At 36.6% G+C, this 23756-nt stretch overlaps 1 protein-coding gene across 1 annotated transcript in view; it reads left to right on the forward strand.

Moving 5' to 3' along the window:
- Positions 1 to 23756, forward strand: part of FAM120B (family with sequence similarity 120 member B) — a 56651-nt gene that overhangs the window by 11041 nt on the left and 21854 nt on the right. The window contains exons 4-6 of the mRNA XM_074168686.1: positions 2846 to 2941; positions 9799 to 9971; positions 14022 to 14114. Of these exons, the coding sequence (XP_074024787.1) occupies positions 2846 to 2941; positions 9799 to 9971; positions 14022 to 14114 (362 nt within the window). The remainder of the gene's footprint in view (positions 1 to 2845; positions 2942 to 9798; positions 9972 to 14021; positions 14115 to 23756) is intronic.

Here is a 23756-nt window from a genome sequence, read left to right on the forward strand (position 1 = left end):
TTGTTGTTTTGGACATAGTTGAAATTTTCCTTAGGCTGCCTGGGTTGTTCAGGTTGTTCCACAGGTTGTTCAGAATCTATTGAAACAAAGGAACTGCTGTGTTTTGAATTTCACTGATGATATTCTGTGTGTGCATTGTGGGGAAAAGAGTTTGAAAAGTTACTGTTTTTTTCCAGAGCTATTTCCGTGCAAGGGGGGTTGGCATTTAGTAACCATGTCTCCATTTTGTTCTTGATGTGTTAATGTGCTGTCAGTTTGCAGGACATTGCTTTCAGCTATATTTGTTTGGCTACTTATGTGAATAGCCATGTACTTTTGTTACTAATGGATTATAATAGTGAAAAGCACTGATGTGGTACTACATCCTGTACTAACATTCACATAGATTAAAAGAACAAAACTAGAGGTTTCCTGTTGACTTCTCTTTTTACTGTGCTTGAGCTTTATGGGTGATGCAAAGGTAGTCTTTCACTGGCATTTGGAATCAAGTGACATTTTTATAACTTGTGAATTGTGGAACTTGGAAAGGGTGACTCTCCCCACCAGCTTCCCCTCAGCAAAGCTTTTATATTTCCATCTTCCTTCCTAGCATTCTCTTAACTTCTGCCCGTGTCCTTGACAAATCCCGCCTGCAATATATGGTGTTTTCAAGTATGTTCCCTATTGTCTACTGCTCTCCCCATATCCCATCTACCATTTTATTCAGCTCTAGCTCTTCCATAGCTACTTGTGTATTGATTTGCCATCAAATTTGGATGAATGAATTTGATGTTTGGATACAACAGGTAACTTGACTTTCCTGCCTTTCAGTCGGTACCCTAATAGGATCCTTCTGTCAGCTGAGTCACCAGTTTCACAAATGTTTAGGAACTTAATACATTTGAAGTCTCTTCTCTGTCAGGTTTAGTTGAAACAGCAGTGCATCCCTGAATTAATTATAGGACAGATGTCCTAATTGTATTAGGCTTGCTTCCTTAAGGAGCCAGGCTAAAATTTGGGAGGCTGAGCTCAATGGATTGAATAAAGCAGAGTATTTTACATAATAAATCTTAAAACAGAATGCTAAAGCATCAGAATCTCTCTGAAAGTGACTTTGGGATATTAAATTGTAGGGGTTTGTTCATGAAATAGCATTATCATAGGAATGATTTATAATCAAGACGTGAGACTATTCATCTACCGGAATGTGCAGTTTAAGGTGGTGGGTTTTTTTTCCCCGTAGTACAGGCATTTTTCATTTTTTTCTTAATGTCATCTGTTTTTGTATAGTGAAGCATGGCAAGCCAGGTGTAATGCTGTCTCTCATAGTCCAGCTGTTGGTTCTTCAGTCCCTCATCTTCATGGGGAGAAGGAAGAAGCAGCAGGGCTGTAAAACAGATTTTGTTATGTTCTTCTCCCCCTCTCTTATCCCTGACACTAGAACTCCATCTCAGGAATTTCTGCCCTTACACCATAGCACACTACTCGTTCATTCATGCCAACAGTTGTTTGCAACGTTGAGCTATGAATGGTCACATTAATTTCCTGATCACATACTTTTTTGGGTAGTGTAGAGAAGGGAAGGAAAGCATTGGAGAGATCTGTTTGATTTGTTTTAAGCTAGGTGGAGTTTTTGATTAGGGTTCATAATGTGGCATCAGAAATACTTGTGCAGTAAAGTGCAAGGTGATTGGAATTGATGATAAAAGGCAGGAATTTTCAAGAACAGTGGCTCCAGAACTGGGTGAGAGCTGGAAGGAATTAGAGATGCAATTCTGTGAATCTGGAAAGGGACAAAGTAAGGGAAAAAAAGCTTTGAGATTTGCCTGGAAAAGATTTGCAAACACTATTCCAAGTGCTGAGGACTAGCTAAATCTGTTTACTTCATACTGTTTACCACACTGCAGAGGGTGGAAATTTAGGGCAATATGACATGGTTACCATAAGCAAAATCTGGACGGAATTCAGAAGCACCATTTATAACAATAATTCAGGGTTGTTGGGTTTTTTTTAAGACTTGCGTTGGAATAATTATGAGGCGATTATTGGAAATCGGATAGACTGCATTGCAAAAATTCTTAAATGCTTGAGTTTTTCCTGAGGATATTTGCATTTTTGAGGTGGTTTTTTTTTTTTTTATTTTAAAGCATCAAGCAGTTAGATGCACAACTAAAGTAGTGGAGTTTTTAATTTAAGAGGCACCTTACTCTTTACTGGGGGGCGGGGCAGAGTTGAGGTTAGAGGGTAGGAAGCCACTTGAGCTATTATGCATAAACAATCCCTTTATACCAGATAAAAGGTCTGGAACAATGGGCTGTAAAAGCTCTGCATCTGATGGTGGGATGACTCCATTGCCGTCAGCTTTCAAATAGCCATCAAGGCCTCCTTATAAAGATTTTGTCTCAAACCCTGACACAGGAAATGTCAGGGCAAGTTGGGAGGAGAATCATATTAAGGACTGCCAGTGTGACAGCCCAGAGAGACTGAGGTAGCTCATGTAGGTCCCTAAGCTATGCCAGATGCCTCCACAGCTTCCTGAACTGCCTTGGAATGGGAAGGCCTAAAATTGGCTGAGAGCCATTTTAAAATGCTTTCCACAGGCTCTTGTACTTACTTTTTTGGCTGCAGTTCCCAACTCCAAACTCATGTTTATAGTACATAATTCAAACTCTCTTCATTTGTGCTGATGATTTGTCATAAAGATACTAAAACTAATTTTTCTTGGTTTGTTTTTAGAGAAGCTGAGCAAACAAGTCATTATGAAGTGCCTTCTATTACTTTAAAATCCTGATCACTACTGCTTCCAACTCTTACGCTACTGTCAATACTTGCATTTGACTTACTGATGCAATTCTGTCTTTTTCAGGTGGAGCCTATCCTGTGGTAAAAGAGTGGTTTGTCTATTTTGGCAATCCTCTCCAGCAGCCGGAGCTGATACAACCTATACAACCTTCTGTTCCAGGTAAAATAAAAATGTGTTTAAATCTGAACTGAAATAATGGCATGGCTAAAATCAGGTTAGACAATCCATCATCACATATTTGATATGGAATCCAACATGACTGCAGAGAACAAGGAGCTAAAGTAGAAATGCTGCATGCCTGTAATTGCTTTTAATTACCCTGTGTAATTATAATAGGATTCAGCTTTGTGCTACATGTTGTTACTATGTCTTGTTAAACATAGTGCTAATTCAAGCATAAGTTCTAAAATGCAAACAATTTCTTAGAGGTTCTAAATACTGCTCTGAGGCCAGGACAAGTGGTGTGTAGGGCCATATTAAAATTCTCCTATTAAGCTGTTTGAGAGAATGTGTTAACAAGACTGGCAGAGAGTATAAAAAGGGACCATTTTTAGATCACCTGTGACAACCCAAAAAGAGAATCCAGCTTTCAATAAAAAATAATTAGACTATCTGTTTCTGTGAAGCTGTTTCTACTGTCTTAAGCATCAAGTGTTTTGTGTGTATTTTATCTTCTTCCCTTTGGTAAAGGACACATTCATGAACACTTCTGGTGAAATTAGTGTTACAAGGGATGTGTTACATTTACAAGGAGGTATCATACACTTTAGTGAAAAGATTGGGCACTGTATATGTCACTCATCTTTTTATCACTAAATTGTATCATGCGATACAAGTTTAAGATAGGAAGTAACAGTACTGTATCAATTTTGTTATTTCAGAGGGAAAATTGTTCTAATTGTTCATTTGTCCATGCTATTGTAGTCATAACCCCTCTATCTTTACTCTCACAGCTCGCTCGCTCTCTATTTAGCATCTGCTATCATGTAGATCAGGAGCTAAGAGGTTTTTTGGTCTTTCATATGAAATGACTTAGTTCTATTGGTAGACAATACCATTGATAACTTATTAAGAAAAATTATTATCTGCTTGACTTTTTGAGAGTAATTACCAGTGCTTCTTCACTCAGTACCCAGAGCTTTCAGCTTTCTGTAGTAGTCCTTGTTGGGATCAAGTCTAAGCCCAGATTCAGAAGTTGAAATGCATGCACCTTTTTCTTTTCTTATGTTTTTTTGTTTGGGTTTTTTTTTTTGTTTTGTTTTTTTGTTTTGTTAGGGATCACTTTAGAATCCACTTGTTTTTAATTTAGTAGGGTTAAAGTAAATTTTCTTTTAAGATATCCTAAGATTATATGTTTATCTTCATATTTGAAACTCATATATTTAATGAGAGTCTTCAAATTCAAGGATGAAGGAAAAACAGTTGCTCTTTAGATATCAGCCTTTTCAAAATCCTTTTGAAAAGAACTGTTTGGAAAGAAATTAGTTATGTAGACAAAGTACAAACAAGGTTTCATTTGATATACAGTAGTTTCACTGTCCAGTACCCCTGATACAATATTAGAAGAGTGATTGTCTGATTGACTTGATGATAGCATGAAATTGCTGTGAAATTTTCCAAATGGATATGAGTATGCAGGGTAAAAATTGATCGATCTGTACAACTGGTTTATTTCAGCATACAATGGTCTGGGAACATGCATTTGTAAAACAAGCAAACAAAACTCAATGAATTATAAACCATACCTGTGTAGTTACATTTCGGTTTGCATGGCAAATATGCTGTATTTATTGTTTTGACATTTTCCTTCCCAGATAGTATAGTGCTTTCCTCCCTTTTTGGAGAGGAACCCACTTAATCTCAGGTACTCTGGTTCTACTGCTCTGCAAACATGCTACACATAGAACCCACCTTCATGTTGAGGATAAACAGGATTTTAAATCACTGTGTTTTTGTTTATAGCAACTGCACAAGAGGAGTTTATAAAAACAGCATCTTCTCAGCCATAATCTTTACTAACTCAGTAATGAAAGGCTGTTCAGGCAGGCTATTAAAAAGGGGGAGGAGGACTTCTAGTGTTTATTTTTAGTGCTCTGTTGTCATTCCTTCAGCGAACAAATATTTTTCTAAAATTTTTGCAGTCCATATTTGTATGCCTTACATTCGCTCATGCATCTTTTATTTTCCACAGCATGACTTTCTAATTCGCCAAATAAGGTTCTCAACAGCGCATCACATTTTTCAGACAGGGATCATATTTAGAGCTAAATTTAAAGAAGTTGTTATAGGAAGTTAAAGTTCAAAGCTGTCAATCAAGATCAGGCTACTCAAAAAAGAGAAAGAACCTTACCAGAAACTATTTGAAAAATCGCAGGTGCAATTAATCTGGGAAGATTCTTTATCTTTTTTTGAAAAGCTGATAACCTCGTCACAACTACTTTAGAAGTGTACTGAGAATATATGGGAAATCCTGACTCTTGAATTTGGTTTAGATTAAAAAGTCTGAAGAAAGAACACTTGATATGAACTTTGAACTGTAATGCACATAACCGTAAATATTTCAAATTTTGCATTGATATTAAAAAAAATAAAATAGAATTCCCACTGATTTTTTTTTTTGGTGGGTGTATAAAACAACAGAATTTTCATGCGTCTGAAAAGCTTGTGGGTAACAGATAGAATGTTAGCTGTTTTTAAAGAAATGAAATACAGAATCCTAAAGGCTGTAAGAGGATAGCTTAAAACATATTTAAAATACACTATATTTTATGTATATGTATTCTTGAGAGACAGTCTTCTGAATTAGCATCTGCACTTGCTCGCATTCTCTGTCTCTCTTTCTCCCTTCTGGAATGTTTCCTTTCAGTTGAATGAATGTGATCATGATGTTTCCCAGACATTGACAGAGCAGCACTTAAATTGATAAAAAGTGTGTCTGAGAAATGAATTTTGTTACAAGATCTGTGATCCAAGAAAATACTGTTTGACATCTATGTCTTGTGAACATAGCTGATCTATTTGATGTGTGTGCCGTTTGTATGGAACGAGGGAAATTTTAAAGTCTTTACTGGAAATGTATGGATTCTGCTTTTAATTTTATTTCTGAAAATGTGTAAGATATTGTAGCTTCATACCACAGGAGTTTGGGTGTACTTTCGGTATTCTAGTCGTTGCATCTTACAGGAATATGTCATGATTACAATTATGTTCAAAATGCTGTTTCTGGAATGCTTCTTTAATGGTCAGATTTAATTGGCATTTGAGTTTACGGCCTCTTTAAAATTGGCCACAGTTGTTGACAAGTTAACGTTGAGCGTTCCTAGCAAGTGCATTTTTATACTTATTTTTATTGCTCAGTATTACACAAGCAAGTAAAATGTTGAAGTGTTAAAGTTCTGTTACTGGTGCTATAAAGTGAAATTTCTATAGTCATTGCTTCAGAGATATATGAACAGTTAATATTATACATTTACATCTATATACACAATGATGACATGTTTTAAGTTGGCATGAATGTGAGGATCATCTTTGTGTAAGCTGTTCCACAATATTCAGAGTTAGGCAGAGAGGAACCTAATGAAGTTCAACAAGGACAAGTGTAGGGTCCTGTACCTGGGGAGGAATAACCCCATACACCAGTACAGGTTAGGGACTGACATGCTGGAAAGCAGCTCTGCAGACAGGGACCTGGGAGTCCTGGTGAACAACAAGTTGACCATGAGCCAGCAATGAAGGCAAGAAGGCCAGTGGTATCCTGGAGTGCATTAAAAAGAGCATGGCCAGCAGGTCAAGGGAAATTATCCTCCCCCTCTACTCTGCCCCAGTGAGGCCACATCTAGAGTACTGTGTCCAGTTCTGGGCTCCCCAGTTCAAGAAAGGGAACTACTGGAAAGGGTCCAGTGGAGGGCTGTGAAGATGATCAGGGGACTGGAGCATCTCTCTTATGAGGAAAGGCTGAGAGACCTGGGTCTGTTTAGCTTGGAGAAGAGAAGACTGAGAGGGGATCTCATCAATGCTTATAAATATCTAAAGGGCGGGTGTCAAGAAGATAGGGCCAGATTCTTTTCAGTAGTGCCCAGCGACAGGACAAGAGGCAACAAGCAAAAACTGGAACACAGGGAATTCTGTCTGAACACAAGGAAAAAGTTCTTTACTTTGAGGGTTACAGAGCACTGGTACAGGCTACCCAAAGAGGTTGTGGAGGATTTCCTGGATGTGTTCTTGTCCAGCCTGCTCTAGGTGAACCTGCTTTGGCAGGGGGGTTGGACTAGATGATCTCTGAAAGTTCCTTCTAAGCCCTACCATTCTGTGATTCTGTAATGTCATAGTATTAATGCATTCCACAACTTTTGCATGCATTGCAGATTCATAAATCAGTTACTGAAGTTCAAACAAATGGAAAAAAATAATTCAATCAATGTTTTTTCTCTTAACTTGTTGGTTGTCCATTTTTGTGCTTAGGCAAGACCTCCATGGAGCTCTTTGTGGTGCTCCTCTTCTTGGAGTTCCGAAGGACTATAGTTTACATAGTATTGAATACAGTTTTCACAGTTTTGTGCATGTTGAGAACAACCGTAAGCATATGCAGCGTTTGAGTATCTCTCTAATTCATAGGATTCCTGTGACCCCAGTAGGATAGATAATTTTCCCATGACAAATATTCACAGTGAAGATTTATCAGTTTATATATATATATCTAAGTATGTTTTGTTGTGTTTCCCTTTTGTTACTCAGTTTTGGGGTTTTTGTAGGTTAATTTAGCAAATATTTAGATGTATTCAGAAAGTAAAATATTTCTCCTCCCTATCCAAGTAAACTTCTTTCTTGGAGGAAAGTTTCCTAGTTGCTGTAAAGTATGTAGTTAGGACTAACGAGAGCAGAGAACAGTTTTGGGGGTCTACTGTACATAAATCTTAGGTGTCTGTTGTTGATTGCACGCATGATGGGAGAGTCATTAAACTTCAGTGTATTTGTTTCTTTATTTTACTTTAATTTAAGGGTTAATATAATGGCTCCATTTTCGCTATTACATGGAATTTAATTACTTGTAGAAGAGGTCCTTTCAGAAAAATAACACTTTTGGTATGTTTCACAGGGAGATAGCGTCAAGTTTTCTTTCCCAGAGTGAATAACTCATAATTCATCAGTACCTCCTTTTTCCCAGGCGCAAGTAGATGTTGTTTCTGAAAGTGTAAGAAACTGTTTATGGAAGAGATGTCTTGAATTTTTTGTTGAGCTCTCTCAATATAGATATGTAATCTTGATTATTGATGTAGTTCATGGTTTTACTCTGAAGAAAGAAGGATTTCTATTATTAGGTATACCCCTGGATGCAATTCATTTTTAAAAAAACTGTACAGATGGAAAGAGTACTTTCCTTTAACTGATTCTTGGTGTATCTGTTCATATGCAGCTGATTGAGAACCTTCTAGAAAGCAGAAACCACCAAAACTATTTGAGTTTACCCGTGTAAAAATCATCTCACACATTAAAGTTGCTTAGCCTTGGTAGAAAAAGTTGGATTTGTTTTGGTTTTATGCATGTTATCATTGCTTTTCTTCCTGGAGGTCAGTCTCTGCTGTTCTGTTTTTTTCTTAAGGCAGCAATTACCAGTACCAAAACCAGTAATCTGAGTCTTATTGTGCTGTCTGTACTGGCCCGCTTACTGCCAGTATTTGTGTTATCACTAACCTGCATTTCTAACTCCAATCAAGCAACTGATATTTTTTCTTAATATATATATTTCCCTACAAAATAAGGTTAGAAACTTACAGATTGTATGATGGTAGTTCTTTACATGGTTAAAACTTTTGATGGGAGTTAGTCTTAAAAATAGTAAAAGAAACATCCATCAGGGAGATGAAGAAAGAAAACTCTCCAAAGAGTTAGTACCATTTGGTTAATGGGCTTTCTTGGTTAAATAAACATTGTCTATGTAGATTTCAGCACCTTGTCACTTTAACCATTTATTATCACCAAGTGTTCCTAACTGGGCTACAGCTGCTGCATGTCACACAAAAAAGAAAAGGTGTTACCAAATGTAGCTTAATTAGTCCACATTTAAAATTCACACCTCGTTCTATTTAACTACAGAAGCAGCAGTACTTTATGGGAGGATTCTGTCTTTAATTGGGATTCTTAGGCATAACCAGTTAGCTGTTCTGTTATTTCACATGCATTAGTGTTTATTTTGATAATGGATTAAACGTAATTTAATTGGGGAGCAAATTTTACATTAGTTCACACGTGTCACAGTCTAGGAGATGGCAACATGGGGTAAATATTAAGGATTTAGAGACCAGAGTGAATGATACTATAGAAAGTCTGGAAAGATACATTATACATAACTGACGGCAGTTCTTTTGTGTGAGTTTGCAACAGTGTTTCATACAGTAGCCTAGGGAGTGCAAAATACTAGAAAGCCTTGATTTTTGTTCCCAAAGGGGAACCTACTGCAGAGGAGTCATACCAACACAGTGTTCTGTGGAGAACGTGTTTGCCAACAAATGGCATAGGTGACCAGTTTGTTCATTAAAACAGGTGATTATAAGGGAGGCAATGTGTGGATCCTTCAAGGACCCCTGATACACTAGTTCTGAGAGAGAGAGAGAAGAAACAGATATAGTTGTTTTCTGCTAAATCACTATTTTATGATGAAGCTAACCTCATTTAATGCTGTGGATCCTCAAGGGGAAGGACGCGCTTGTAGGCAAACTTTGTTCCTGCAAAGGGTAAAAGCCTGATGTCTCAAAGTTGTCTCTATTGTAACAGTTGAATTCAGTCCACTCTGCTTAAACATGCCTGTATTCCATACAATTTGTTTAAATTACAGGCCTCAATTTTTTTTTGGTTTTTTTTTTTTTTCAAATGCCAAGTTTTGTAAAATACATTTTATTTTCAACTCTGTGGTCCTTGGAAGTGCCAGGAGCAGATCAGTTGTTTCCTTTCAGATTGCAATGAGGTAGGCATGTTTTATCTTGTTGCTGCCAAGATAAAAGAATGGATTTCTTTTGTAGGTGGAACACCTAATTTGAAAACACTGTGGTTTGCCAAAGGACCTGACGTGGAAAAGCAGCGGTATAGTACATTTCTGGCATGCTTTCACCTTCAGGATGGAATGGAAGAGCTCCAAGCTCTAGAAGCACCTGTTGCAGCATTCTGCTGCTTGCTGGCCTATCTCATGATGCAGGTAACTGGGACAGTTGCTTTTTCTTCAGCTGTCAGCCCTGAGAGAAGTGATTGACTAATAAATGGTTTCTTGCTAGCCTGTGCTGGACTTTTCTCTTAATCTTTACTGTAGGCGTAGTTGATCAAATACAATAGTACTGCATTACAGTATTTTTAATTACTGTACTTAACATGCATCATCCTGTTCAAGAAACACTTGGGTTTTTTTTAGTAGTTAATCATAACTCTCACATACCCATGACAAAACCCCTTGGGCAGTTTAATAGCGTGTAAACTGAGGGATTTCCCCCCACTTTTGGGGACCTGTTTGCAAATTAAAGCTTCTCTTTTTGTGTTTCCTTTGTGTTGTCAAAGAAGACATTCCCTCAGGTGACTATGCAGGCTGTGCAAACAGACAATATAAATATTTAGTCAGCTCTCACTACTTTTTCACACCGTCTTGTCAGTCTATTCAGTTTCAAGCCAGAACTGAGGATACGGCTCTTCTCATTAAATTCTGAGTAATAGGTGATCATTAGGTAGCAGTTCTGTTATAATTCCAAACATTTGGCAGCCTGCAGTCTACCTTAATTGTAATAAAAAGGAACACAAGATTAAATACAGTATTGCTTCATTATTTACATTTCTCATAGGTATTTAATATATTGTCTGTACTTGCCGCCTTTAGAATGCTGATCTCGGATGCAGATTTTCCTCTCTAAGGAAGAGGAAATTATAATGCCTTTATCTAATCTGATAAGCTCTGTTGCATTTTTGCTTACACTGAACTACATTTTGTCTTTTGGTTTGCTGCTTTCCTCAATAACAGATTTATACTGGTGTGTGATACATGAAAACAAGTTCTCTCTAACTTTTCCTTTCTTTTTGCTTCATATGTAATTGTTCAAACTTAGATTACACATTGATAATTCCCAGTACGTATGGGAATTATACAAATTATCAATATTGGTCTTTTTTTTCTTTAATTTTTGTAAAGCAGAGTATAAATGGAAAGTTTTTTGAAAATGAAACCCAGTAAACATCATTTTATGCCTTGTGGTTTCAATTCAGCAAGATATATATCATGTACTTAGCTTTAAACAAACTCTAAGTGTTTTTCATATTTGGATATGAAATCCCTGTTTCATTATCTATCTATTTTCACTGTTTCATGGTGCTATTTCATTAATCTATTGTGCGCCCTTTCATAGCATGATTACTAAATTATTTGAGAAGTGTTTCTTTAGTGGTATTAAGAAGAAGAGTAACACAACACCTACAGAAATGAGGATTTACTAGGCCTTGATCACAGCATATTAACAAAATGTTAGGGGATATGGTTTTCAGAACTTATTATCCAATGGCTGATGTTAAGAACAGAGACGAAAACAGTTTTGCAGCTCGTGTTTTCAAAAAGAACCATAACAGAGAGATCATGCAAAGGGCTTCATCTGATGGAAGGTTTTTCATGGCAGTGCCCTTTTCTTAACACCTGTCTCATTTTCCTGATTCTCTTCTGCCCTCTGAGTTGCACTGCTACGATCTGCTCTGTGAACCAGACTAGGGAGTTGATTTGGATTAAAATATTTTTCGTTGCTGAGTTCTTCTAAACTTTGTTAGTTCTCTGATCTTACCCATTTATTTTCTTGAGGTGTTTGAGAGGAAAAAATGAGAGCAAGAGTGTCAGCAGCTGTGCTTTGAGCTGGCCATACTGCTTCCATTTGTTTTATAGCTGAGAAAACAATGCTTGTCTAACTGTGACCTAATTCTTGTCTCGTCTTTACACTTCAGTCTTACATTTGTATTAGAAAGGGAAAGTGGATTTTTACCCCAAGGATGACTTAAGTTGAGCAATTGTAGATTGCCTTGAAGCAGACTGGCATAATTTCCTTTAGCTCATGTGAGGGAGAAATAAACTTCTTAAAATTTTCGTTACTTATCATTTAATATAACCTAAAACTTAGTTTTTTACCGGAACCGGCATACTGACCAACCCATCTAGTTTCCTCAAAATGTGTGAGAATATTTAATGAAAAATTCAGATGCATATTTTTTTTTAAGTGAGAAAAGGTTTCCAATAAGCAAATCTTTGCTATATAAAGAAAATGTCGATTTGAGGAGTAATCTTTTCAGAGAGGGTACTTTTCAAATATCCTCCAAATTAAGAACAAAAATAGCAAAAAAAAAAAAAAAATACAAACCAATAGGTCTGTCTTTAAGGAAAGGAGTGAATGAGTTCAAATACCAAACTCTGGAGCCTCCAAAGAAAGGGGAAATTTCTTTTTCAAGCTCTTACAGTTTTTGAAGAAATCTGAAGTTATCTGTGATAACTCACCAAGTTCAGTTACTAAATAAAATATTTTTCTAAAGAAGCGTTTTGACATTCATAGGCATTTTGGCTGATCTGCTTTATTGGGGGCATTGCCTTGCCCTTGTACTTGCAAGCAATCTTTGACTTACTTTTCTTAAGCCAAAATTGTGCAACTATTAAGTATTGTTTTGTAGATAGAAGTCACTTTTTGTATTACTGCAATGTATAAAATGTGCAGGTTTAGTAAATGGCTCTTGTTGCCGTCTACATAAAGGTGACACCTGACTTGAAATACAGGGTAAAGTAGGGCCATTATCAGATCTTAGCAGCCAGGTGAAGTTAATGAATACCAAGGAGCATTTGGAAAGCTTAAAACTTTTCAGATACCCCTCACATTCTTGTGCTTTATGCAAGTTTGAATAGAGTTATAGAGGGCAAAGTATTTTACAGTGGGATAAGGAGCAAGGCCTGATTTGGGGGGGGGAAAAGAAATTCTCAGTAGTGGTTGAATAATCTTTATTTTGAGGAGGAAAGAATGGGTTACTCCTCCTAAGCAAATAAATGAATGAAGTAATTATAAATGGCTTCTTAGTGTGGGTTTTTTTTTTTAATTGGTTTACAACAATATTTTTTTATTATTTTTCTCTCCTTCATTTTTTCTGTCACTTTTTGATTTTTAGTAGTCTTAATAGAAACTCTTAACGGATTGAAATGGGATATACACAACATTCCCTGAAAATCAAGCTGTTAAAAGAAAGGCAATGCAGAGTTTTAGGCAGCCTTTTAACTGTACTGTAAGCTCACAAGTGCACATTTCCACACTTTGCAGGAGAAACCTTCCCTCAAATTCCAATTGATAAAGAATTGTAATGCTTGATGGATCTCACTTAGAGCTCCCTTTATAGTCTCAGCATTTGTAACATAGTTGGTCTTGGTGCCCATGTGTAATCTGTAGTGCTCTTACAAGAGGAAGCAATTGATCAGAACTGGACTGGTACTGTCAGGGAATCAGCCCAGCTGGTCTAGAGGTGCTGTTTTTCTCCTGAGGTGATGATATGCCTCTATAGAATCTCAGAATACTTTTTCACAACAGTAAATGCCTCTATTCTCCCTTTTCCAATAGAAATATTGAAGTGAACTGTTACACAAATTTAAAGTTTTCCTTTGTTTTCCCAGGTTTAGTTTTCTTATAGTTTTGAGTTCGTCCCACTTGCATATGTAACCTAAAAAACTAAAAGAATCTAAATATGTTTTGTTAGATCCTGACATTTAACTTAAAATAGGCAGTTAAAGTATTTTAGATTGTTTTTAAAGTTTCCAACACATTTGAAAGAAATCCTAATGGTCATCATATCTGTGGCTCACTGAGGTGGATTTTTATTCTAGGTCTTGAATATAAAGCAATTTATATTTTTATAAATCTAGTTGTTTTTGTTACTATGCTTAGTGTCATGGACATGAAGAAATTTCCTGTTATTAAGAAACAACAAGGGAAGAGGAAAAGGGAATATGTGAAGGGTAGGCATTTTATTTGGTGTGTGAAAATTCATGTATATACACTATACACGGGTATTGGGGTATGCACTTCATTCAGGTTCTGAAAGTATCTTTTTCCCTTTAAGTATCTTTTCCTAGATGATGCATTCATGGTGGTCATAACTTCATGAGGTCATTGATTTAAGTTTAATGGTCTTGAGCAAGAGAAGCCAATTTACAGAAAGTTCCTCTTCAGATAACGTGTTGTTTTTTCATCTATTTTAGGTCAGTAGCCTCTCTCTGGAGGACTTAAATGCATTTGTGGCAGTCATTCTCTGCCTCAAGGGGAAGTCAGCTGCTCAACTGGCAGGTTTGCAGGTATGGACTGGAATAATTGAGTACCATAAAATCCCAAAGTTACCACGAACATAAATATTTTTGGGGGAAATTTTTTCAGATACAGGAACTGCTGAGGCTCATGGTAAATACATAGGCTTTTAATGTGCTACAGTTCCTGTCAATACTTAAATTTGTTAATCACATTAGAAAAAATAGAACAGAAAGGATGGATTCTAGTGGTTGCAGTCCTAGAGTGAGCGAATTAGTCTCAGATTTCTTCCTGGCTTGGCTTCCAGACTTCCAGCTGATGGAAAATTTGTAATGGTGAATCCTGTTTTGCAACATTGCCTCATTCTTTTTTCCTGGGGGGGATAGTGTTTTGGTACATAAGTTGTATGAAAGTCACTACATTAAATAAAGTTTAGTATTACTACTTGTGGGAGGACATAAACATAACATAAACCTAAGCAGAAAAAAAAGTCTTGTTACATTGTGGCCCACTGTAGTGAAGACTTTTTGGATCACACTATTCTGTACTTATTCAGGAGTTAATTTTAAAATGTTTATTTACTCTGTGCAAATCTGTTTGGTTTTTTTTTTTTCCCCTTTCCTATCTTCTTGAATCCACATGTGGAAAAGCAGGTTCCCTGATAGTTATTGCAGTAGAACCATCTAAATAGTTCTTGCATATCTTATTATACAAGAGTATTTTGTAGAGCACTTATTTATCTTATTCTATTGAAATTCTCGGTAGTGCCTTTGTTAGTAGTTTGAGCCATAATAAATCCATCTGAAGAGAATAGTGAGGAAAGATTTTTGGCTTCTTTCCTTTCCAGGGCTGTGAATAGGTGAGTAACAGTTCCAAAATTTTCCCGTTACCTTCCAGTTAACCTCCCTTCCTGTGCTTTAATATTTGGATCTCCCAGTGGAAAATAGTTGCTGTTTCTCAGTTTGTTGTGTATCTCTACCTGGTCAAGCTGTATCAAGAGAGGATGTTATGTTGTATTAATTGCCATAAAAGTACTTTTTTTGCTTCATATATAAGCCACCTGTAATTTTTTTGGTAGCACCACGATCAATTTCAAGATTTGTATGTGGTTAATCTCACTTTACAGGAAGAGTAAAAAATGGACTGTTTCTCATTTCCGTGCTTATGAAATGTGGTATGTAGATGAACTTAATGTCCTATGAATTTTCTCTTGGAAAGGCAGGAGACTGAACTAATAGAATATCTTATATGAATATTCCAAAAATAATGATCAATAAAGCAAGCATACTGAGTATTGTAATTCAAGTATCTTATTTTCAAGATTCCATTTCAGAATAGCTTAAACTGACTTTACTCATTACTATGTTCATTTAATAGTTTTACAAAATTGAGTTATGCTATTAAGTTATTTTAATACATAGTAGGTAAGTTATCAATAGGTATTCAGTAGCTTAATTTTCTAGGTATTTGTGTTTAAAATTAGTGGAGAAGCCAAGTGAAATTAATTACACTAGTATGTAGGTCATTAATATATGGGGTTTATAGTAGGAGAACAGGAACAGAGTTCAACTTTTTCTTCTCTGCTGAAAAGTCAAATATGATCCCTAGAAACAATAACAGAGCTTTCAAGGAAGTTGTGTTAAACATAGCATCTGCCAAATTTTATGAAAATGTTTGCTCATTTGCAATTTTGGACTTAACACTGTATTATTATTTTAAATGTAGAAACAGTGTTTACTCCTTCTAAACAGTTCTGTGAAGAACTGATTTGATTAAAAAAAATTGCTCTGTTTCTGCAAGGGAGTCCATTAGCAAATACGTTTTAGCAGAAGAAAACTTAACTTCCACTGTGAAGTATGAGAGAAAATGCAAATAGACCCTGCTCTTCTCATAGGATGAAGAGTTCTTTTCAGCCTTAACTTTCAAATCTGCTTTCTGATATGCTATCCATATTTCATAGTTAATGAGATCCATAAACCCGCAAATTTATGAAACAGAAATGTCCATGGTTTGAATAACGTGGGTTAATGCCACAAAAAATATAGTTTGTCTCATGCTGAAAGAAAGTGGGCTGTGCACATATAACTAAAATGCACATTAAATAATTACTTTTTGAGAATAACATAATGTTTATACATGAAGATTTGATTATTTTTCAAGATCGACGGTTTCAAAATACCAAAATGTGGACACGATAGAGAAGCGATTTTATACGTTCTTTTTTCTCTTAAGTTTTTTTCCTAGTTTTCTTGTGCCTCCCTTATATGGTAGATTAACATTTTGCTTTGCCCAAGCCTCCCATAGAGCTTATACATAAGGTCAGAATTAAATTTTGGACCCCAGGTTGCCTATTTCCCTTCTTTCTATTTTAATCTGGTGTGCAGTTTTGGCAAAAAGCCCAGAGAGCCATCAGTCTAACTTTGAGGCCATTGTAGAGAAAAAGAGGCACCAGCAGTCATGCTTGCACTCCTGTTTCTTATGTTGTGCTGGCCCTGGTTGTTTACAAGACCAATTATAGATCATCTTTCACCTGTAATGTATGTAAAATGCTGTCCAAACAGGAGAGGCTATAGTGAATTATAAACAGAAATGCATTTCTTCTAAGATTTTTCTAAATATGCAAATATATGAAAAATTTGTATTGGAGGTGGAAAGTTGTGAACCACATCTTTTTTGAACGTGATAGCCAAGGATGAGACAGGAAAATTTGGTTAAAAAGGAAGTACACCTGGAAAATGGTAGATAAAACTTGGGTCCTGTTAAATGCTTTTAAAAGTGAAATGTATGTCAGAAGGTATGAACTCAAAGTTAGTAGCAGATGCACAGATGGATGTACACATCACCTACTTCTGAAATTCATGGCATTTGCAAGCTCTTTATAACTTTGCCATAAAATATCCAGCTATGCCAGAATATCTGCTTTGGAGTAGTTGCATCTTTTGTTCCAAAGGAACAGTTTGACTGTGTATGAGGTGTAAGAAAGTCAAGCACTGAAGTGTATTCCTTCAATTTTTCAAGTGCTCTCAGTTATTTAAAAATTATTACTGATACGAAGAAAGCACAACCATTTTAGATCTTAAATGATAAACTCCAGAGAGTCTTTGCAATTTGATTGCAAATGAAATTTCACAAAGTGCATATTAGGTATTACTTGACTAGCTTTTGGAATAATAAAAAAATACTCTGCAAACAAGTTAACTGGTTTGACAGGCAGAAGTAGCTTTAGCAAGAACTGTAGTTGCATGGAACCTTTGAAAATGTTCCATTTTACAGGTATCACGGAAGCAGAATTAGTTTGGTAGTAGCATTATACCAATATTACACAAGACATTTTTCTCTGAATATTTTCCTGAGGGTTTGTTAGTTAAATGCATGCAAAAAAGCAGTATGTTTTAGTGTAGTCTGTAGGTATCTTAGGTAGGGTCTTGCAAATTTCAGAAGGATGTTGCTAAATCTATTCTGTATTTTTAAGCTCAGTATTCTTTCTCCTTTGCCATGTGGACAGAAAAGCATAAATAATACCCAGATTCTGAACATTCCAGAATTTCAATCTTCTGACCTATTTGGCAAGCCAAGCTACATTTGTCAACACCATTAGATGTGATACTTTTCAGACAGACTCCAAACAGGCTTTATGAGCTCTCTGTGTTTTTCAAAACATAATTGTTTTAAAAACGCCTCTCTCCCCCAGGGAGTGTATGTTTATTGTGCCTGTGTGACTGTTTCCTAATACATATTAGCTTGAAATCTAATTGAATTGAGGAAAACATAAAATACAAGTAAGAGGTTTATCTTTGAGATCTTTACAATATTCTTACTTACTTAGGACCTGCTTCTGTGATGTATGTTGGTATTAACTAAAGTGGAATTTGAGTGCATTCCCAAATGCTTTACTGAATCAGGGCTTTATATTCCCTCAAAATTTGCATCTGTCAAAAGTGTTTTTAAAATGATAGGTGAGATTGTAACTGGCAGGGAATGGGGAGTGGGGGGTTGAGATGGTTTACTGATCTTGGCATTGCTTCCCAACCCATTTTCTCATCTACAGTCTTCAGGTTTTCTCAGTGATCTGGGCTAATTGGAACAAAAGTCAGCAGTATGGGGTGTGATTGCAAGCTGATATTGGTTCAGTTCCTGTTCAACCTCAGAAATTTACCTTTCTTGTCATTTCCTCAAGATAGTCCTAAATGAACTAATCTAAATAGAAACAGTTTAAAGTCTTCCAGCAGCTAAATTACTTCTGGTCTAAAACATTGAAAAAAAAATTACATGATTAATCAAGAGAAAGTTGCATCAAATGAACCTGCTTAAATATAATCTGTATATTAAGGCTGAATGTATTCAGGCTTCCATACTCTGCTTTTCTCTTAATAACTGTATTTTGGCCTCCCAGGCACCTCCATGCCTAGTTCAGTATCACAGAACCTATTTATTTTCTCTAATGACTTTGAAGTGGTGCGTATGGCTCCCCCATTCTGTTACTGAAAGTGAAGTATTGCGTTTGCATGGATCAAGCATTAGTTTGATTCATGAAGTTAGTCATTGTTTACAGTATTTTTTTGAGAGTCCCATCTCTAATTCTGTTGCTATTTTCATAGTCATCTTCTGAAGTTCTGAAGAAATTCAAGTTTTCTTGGTCCTGCTGCGTGGACAACTGGCTCTATCTGTCTTTGCTGCTGTTGGTTCATAAACATATAAAAAAACTTTCTTAGGCTAACATATTCAACTTCCAGATGAGATTGCTCTCCCCCATTTTCTTCTTTACCAAATTGGGTATATTTTCTGGCATTATTAGCATCTGTTTCCCTGAACATTTTTTACATTTGACATCAGCTCAAGTATTAGAATTCACATAACTGTGTGCATTCTGTTATGTGTCACTGGCACAACTACAACCCCCCTCATGACTAGATCAGCTCTTCTACCTTCTGAGAAAAATTCATTTCTTTCCCTGGATGCAGTTTGCTTATGGAGAAAATCTTGAGCAAGATTTTGAGCAAGGGCCTTAAACTAGAGGATTTATATTATTTTACATGGAAGATAATCTTGCATTTTTCTCCATAACTGTATGAGTTTGCTCTGCTTTTCTGTGAGTTTTGCCCTTTACTGCCACATAGCTCATTATTAGCAGAGTTTCAACAGCAATGGAACGAGCAATGTTTCAGTTATACATTCCTTTTAGACTTCATATAGCATAAAGAATTTTTCATAATGTTGGAGGTAAAAGACACTGTGGAATTTCAGATAACAAAATTACTGTTAATTTTTAATCCATGTTCAATAATACTGCAGAAGGTGAAATATAGTTATTGGTAGTGCGAGTAATAAACCTCTCCCAAAATATTAAGCAAACTGATAGCTTTGAAAAAGTCAGCGATAACTTATTAGAGAGGGAAAATAATAATTTCTGGTATCAACTGACATTTTATTGCCAAGCTGGTGTTGATCAAAGTGTACGTTTGCTCATGAGATAAATAGTTTTCACTTCCTTGCATGTTGTATGTTGGAAGGAAGAGGCAGCACATGAGGGTTGGAGGTGTGTTTGTGTGGTGTAGGTGGGGTTGCTCTCCATTGCCTTTAAGGGCTGACCCGTGTACCTGCAGGGCAGGTGACGCGCAGGGGCTGGAGCCGAGGAAGGAAGGGAGCGTGCAGTCAGGAAGTGGTGGCACGCATGCACCTGCCTGTCATCTGCTCAGGGCTGCCTGCACCTGCCTGCCTGCCCCTGTCACGCCTGAGCAGGAATGCAAGCTGCACATCTGTCTAGGCTTTTCCTGCAGAAGCAGATGGCTGTGTGTAACTTCAGAGAAGCAAAAACGTTTTCTGAAATGACCTAATGAGCCATTTGTAGGTGGATGGAGAAAGAAGATAAAAGAAGCCTTTAGGCATATGGTTACAGTGCTTCGTAGGATGTACTGGAATTTTTCAAATTGCAATAGCAGAAATGTTCATCTTGAAGATACCAGAAACAGCGAAGATAACCAAGAACTGATTTGTTCCCCTTCTTCTCAAGAGTATTCTTGACTGACATTATCATTTTCCATGGGTTAAAAGTCAAGACGGTGTCCAGTTCCTATCTGTTGCTTCCTCTATGACTTTGGTCAAATTGTTCAGTTCTTTCTCATATTTTAGTTCTTCATTGTGACACTTATGCACCAGTAGTCTCAATAGTATAAGTTCTTTAGTGAATTTTTAATATATTCTTAAAACTAATACTGATGTCACATGTATATTCTCCTCCCTTTCAGCTTTATTTTGAGATTATTTCATTTGACATTCACTGAACGTCATGTGCTGACATGTGGTTAAAGGACCTTTTTATAAAGAAATGGAGCTGTGTTAAGAGAAAAGTGATACGTGTCCATTGTAACATCCCATACCAGCGTTATATCTCGGTACAAGACATCATCACTCGTTAAGGCAATTCTGTCCCTGTGTTATACATGAGGAAACAACACACAGGGACAGTAAACACCAGATGCGTAAAGGTAGTTGTGTGTTACCTCTAAACAAAATTAGTGATTTAGAGGGAGATTTAGATAATTGTTTAAGAATCTAATCAGCGTGTCTAGTGTCTCACCAGCACTAGTAGGAAGTATATGCATAGTAACTAAAGAGGCATATTACATTCAGCTAGGCTGCTATATATTCCCCTGAGAAATTTAAAAGAGACATTAATTTCCTTGCCAAATGCGAAACTGTGTATGTATTGGTTTTAGCAAGGGCAGTTAATGCATGCCTAAGTATCGTTTCCTATTTAGCAATAGTTTTCTATTTACTTTCTCTGTATAGGATACAGAAATACATCTTGGCAGAAAATATTTTTGTGCTAGGACTGAAGTTCTCTAAGTTCCTACTAAAATGAATGAGAACTTTACTACTGAATTTAATAAAAGCAGATCTGTGCCAATACACTTTTGAAAAAACTATCCCTCAATCTGCTCAGTGTTATTTACTTTTACAATTGTATGTTGTATTTGTACAGTGAGGCTTCAATACAACAGAGGCATACTTCAGTCTAGCAACAGTGGCAAGTAATATTTTTCAAATACAGGAGGCTGAAAGCATAGTGGTTCTGCAGGAAGTTTATTTTGGCCCAGTACCATGTGTGAAAAAAATAGGTACCTTTTGTTTTAAAATGGCTGTGGATCAATTCCTGAGGATGGAATGTCAGTGAATGCTTATTTCAACAGCAAAGTACCTGCAGAGTCCAATGCTGGCTGAAGTGCTGAAATCCCAAAATTTGGCTTATTACAGAGCATGCATTTTCTTTTAAACAACATTCTTCTCCATGTTTTAATATACCTTTAAAAATGGCCAAGTTACTCTCACATAACCTGTTTCCCTATTTATATTCAATTTGCTCTGACATAGTGCTGATAGAAGAAAATGCAGAATATTACATGTAAGTAATATTACTTTCATTAAAACCATTATTTGTAGTCAGTTCTTGAATAGCTCAGAAGACCATCTTCATGCAACAGCTGTGTGCACCAAACAAAGATTCTCTAATTTCACTGTATGTGTTCATCTGAACTACAGCATGGCGTTGGTGTTCCTGTTGTAACTTTCAAGCCGTGTATGGCAGTTTTCCATTCCAAAAGAAATAGGCACTCTGGAAGTGAATACCCTATTGCAGCTTAATTGCAAATCAATTCCTAGTATCTTGAACATACCTGATCACAGGCTGCATGTTGGCAGTTCCTTTCACAGGTCGTCTGAGATACTGCTGCATTAATTCATGGTTGGATTTGTCTTGGACCTCAGGCTTGTCATGAAATAGCAGCAGACCAGTTCTTCTTTTTTTCCTCAACCTGTGGACTTAACTCCTGGAAAATTCCTTAGCCAGAGCTGTTTACCTTGGACCATATCACTTCAAAAGGGCAACTGTAGTATCAACAATCTTATTGTGCAGCTGCTTTGCAATACAAAGAAACTGTCAGAGAAAAAAAAAAACCACACACAACACAACAACTAAAAACCTATATTGCACTGGTAAACAGTATTTTTTCTCATGGATTTCTCTATACTAACCATATTCGTTCAATGACGGTTTTATTTTAAGAGCTTATATACCAGACATGATGTTAGTAACAGTTGTAATAATACTTCTGGAAGCTGCAGAGCTTCAGACATACTAAATTTTCCTAATGTAATTCTGCTGTTATTCACTGGTCTTTCTGTTGGGTTCAGTGGGGAATAGATCAGGCCCTTAAAAAAGTATATGATCAAAACAATTTAAGAGAGGGAATGGCCAAACATTAGGACAACTAAATAGATCTTGAGCATCTACTCTGACTCTGGGGAGGAAAAGAAAACAAAATTCATTTTTAAACTTGGCTAATTAATCCTTGGACAGTTTCAGATTTAAACTCTCACCTATCAAAATTTCTTTGTAGTCGCAACGATGTCTTAATCCATGGCAACAGTTTCACAGAACACTGCAAAAAAAGTCCACAAGATAAGCCACCCGAGAGCAGCACACTGAGCAGCTGCGTCCCAAAACAGCTATCGTTTGCCAGTATAATGTGCAGCTGTGGAAGGACACGCTGCATTAGCAAAGGTGGCCAAGCATGCTCTGCCCAGGGGTCATGTTGGTGGCAGAATTTTTAATCCTAAAACTTTGTTCCATGGACCAGTCCCTATGATTAAACAAAGGCAAAGGCCTGGGGTAAGGTATGGATAAGGACTTTAGATCAGGAGTGTGGTCAAGATGCAGGTAGTGGAAAATGACTAGCTCCTTTACCAAAATCTTTAAAATGAGGGGCTTCAGTGTGGAGTAGAATACAGAAATTTATAGCGAGTGTCAGAAAGTAAGGAAGTGGAAGAAGTTTGATCTTTGAAGGTTTACAATGGAAAGTTACTGGAACTAAGAGAGGGAAGTGACCTTTTGTTTTGTTCTTTAATTTTTTCTCCGTGTCCCCTAATAACTTCTGAATATATTGGCTAATTTCAGTCACATTTGACAGAGATGTAGGAGTCTCTGAGAGAAATAGATTAGTGCTGATTGTTTTAAATAGACAGCTGGGGAGAAGGGGAAGGCTATCTAAATTGCCCAACAGGAGGAAGCTTTAATGTGACATCACATTACTAGGGCATCCATGTCAGAGGGAGACATTGCTACAGGCATGGGAAAAAGTTTCAGATAATTACTGAACCATTTCAGATGCCAGTGACATAGCACATAGAGGAGCCCATCAGTTTCTGGTGCAGACATGCCAGGAGTCTGTCAGCATTTTATGCCCCATCAGGGACAAACTTTATTAGTTGCAAGGCAGATGCAGCTACCAATACTTCCCCTTCTCATAAGTCCACAACATTTAACTGATGTATGAAAAAAACAAAAGGAAAGAAAAGGTGATCATAAGAGTTTTCAGAGTCCTGAACAAATAAAATATATATTGCTACCAAATAAATCCAATATTATCTATATGAGGGAAAGGTGAGGAGGTTCAAAGATACTATGTCACCAAAACCACAAGCACGTATTTAAGAGAGTAAGAATTTTAATAGAAAAGATGTGGCTGGTGGCTGGGCTACGGTCAGGTGGTTAGCCTGATGACTATAACTCAAAATTTATGTGAATGTTCTGTAAATGTCACATGTATTATGGACTGTCATTAGCCCAGTAATCATTTAGATCAGAGTCGAGCAGTTGTGGCTAAAATAAGAAAAGTAATGTTATTTTAATCTTT

Source organism: Numenius arquata, chromosome 2 (assembly GCF_964106895.1).
Source record: "Numenius arquata chromosome 2, bNumArq3.hap1.1, whole genome shotgun sequence".
In the NCBI taxonomy this organism is placed as follows: Eukaryota; Metazoa; Chordata; class Aves; order Charadriiformes; family Scolopacidae; genus Numenius; species Numenius arquata.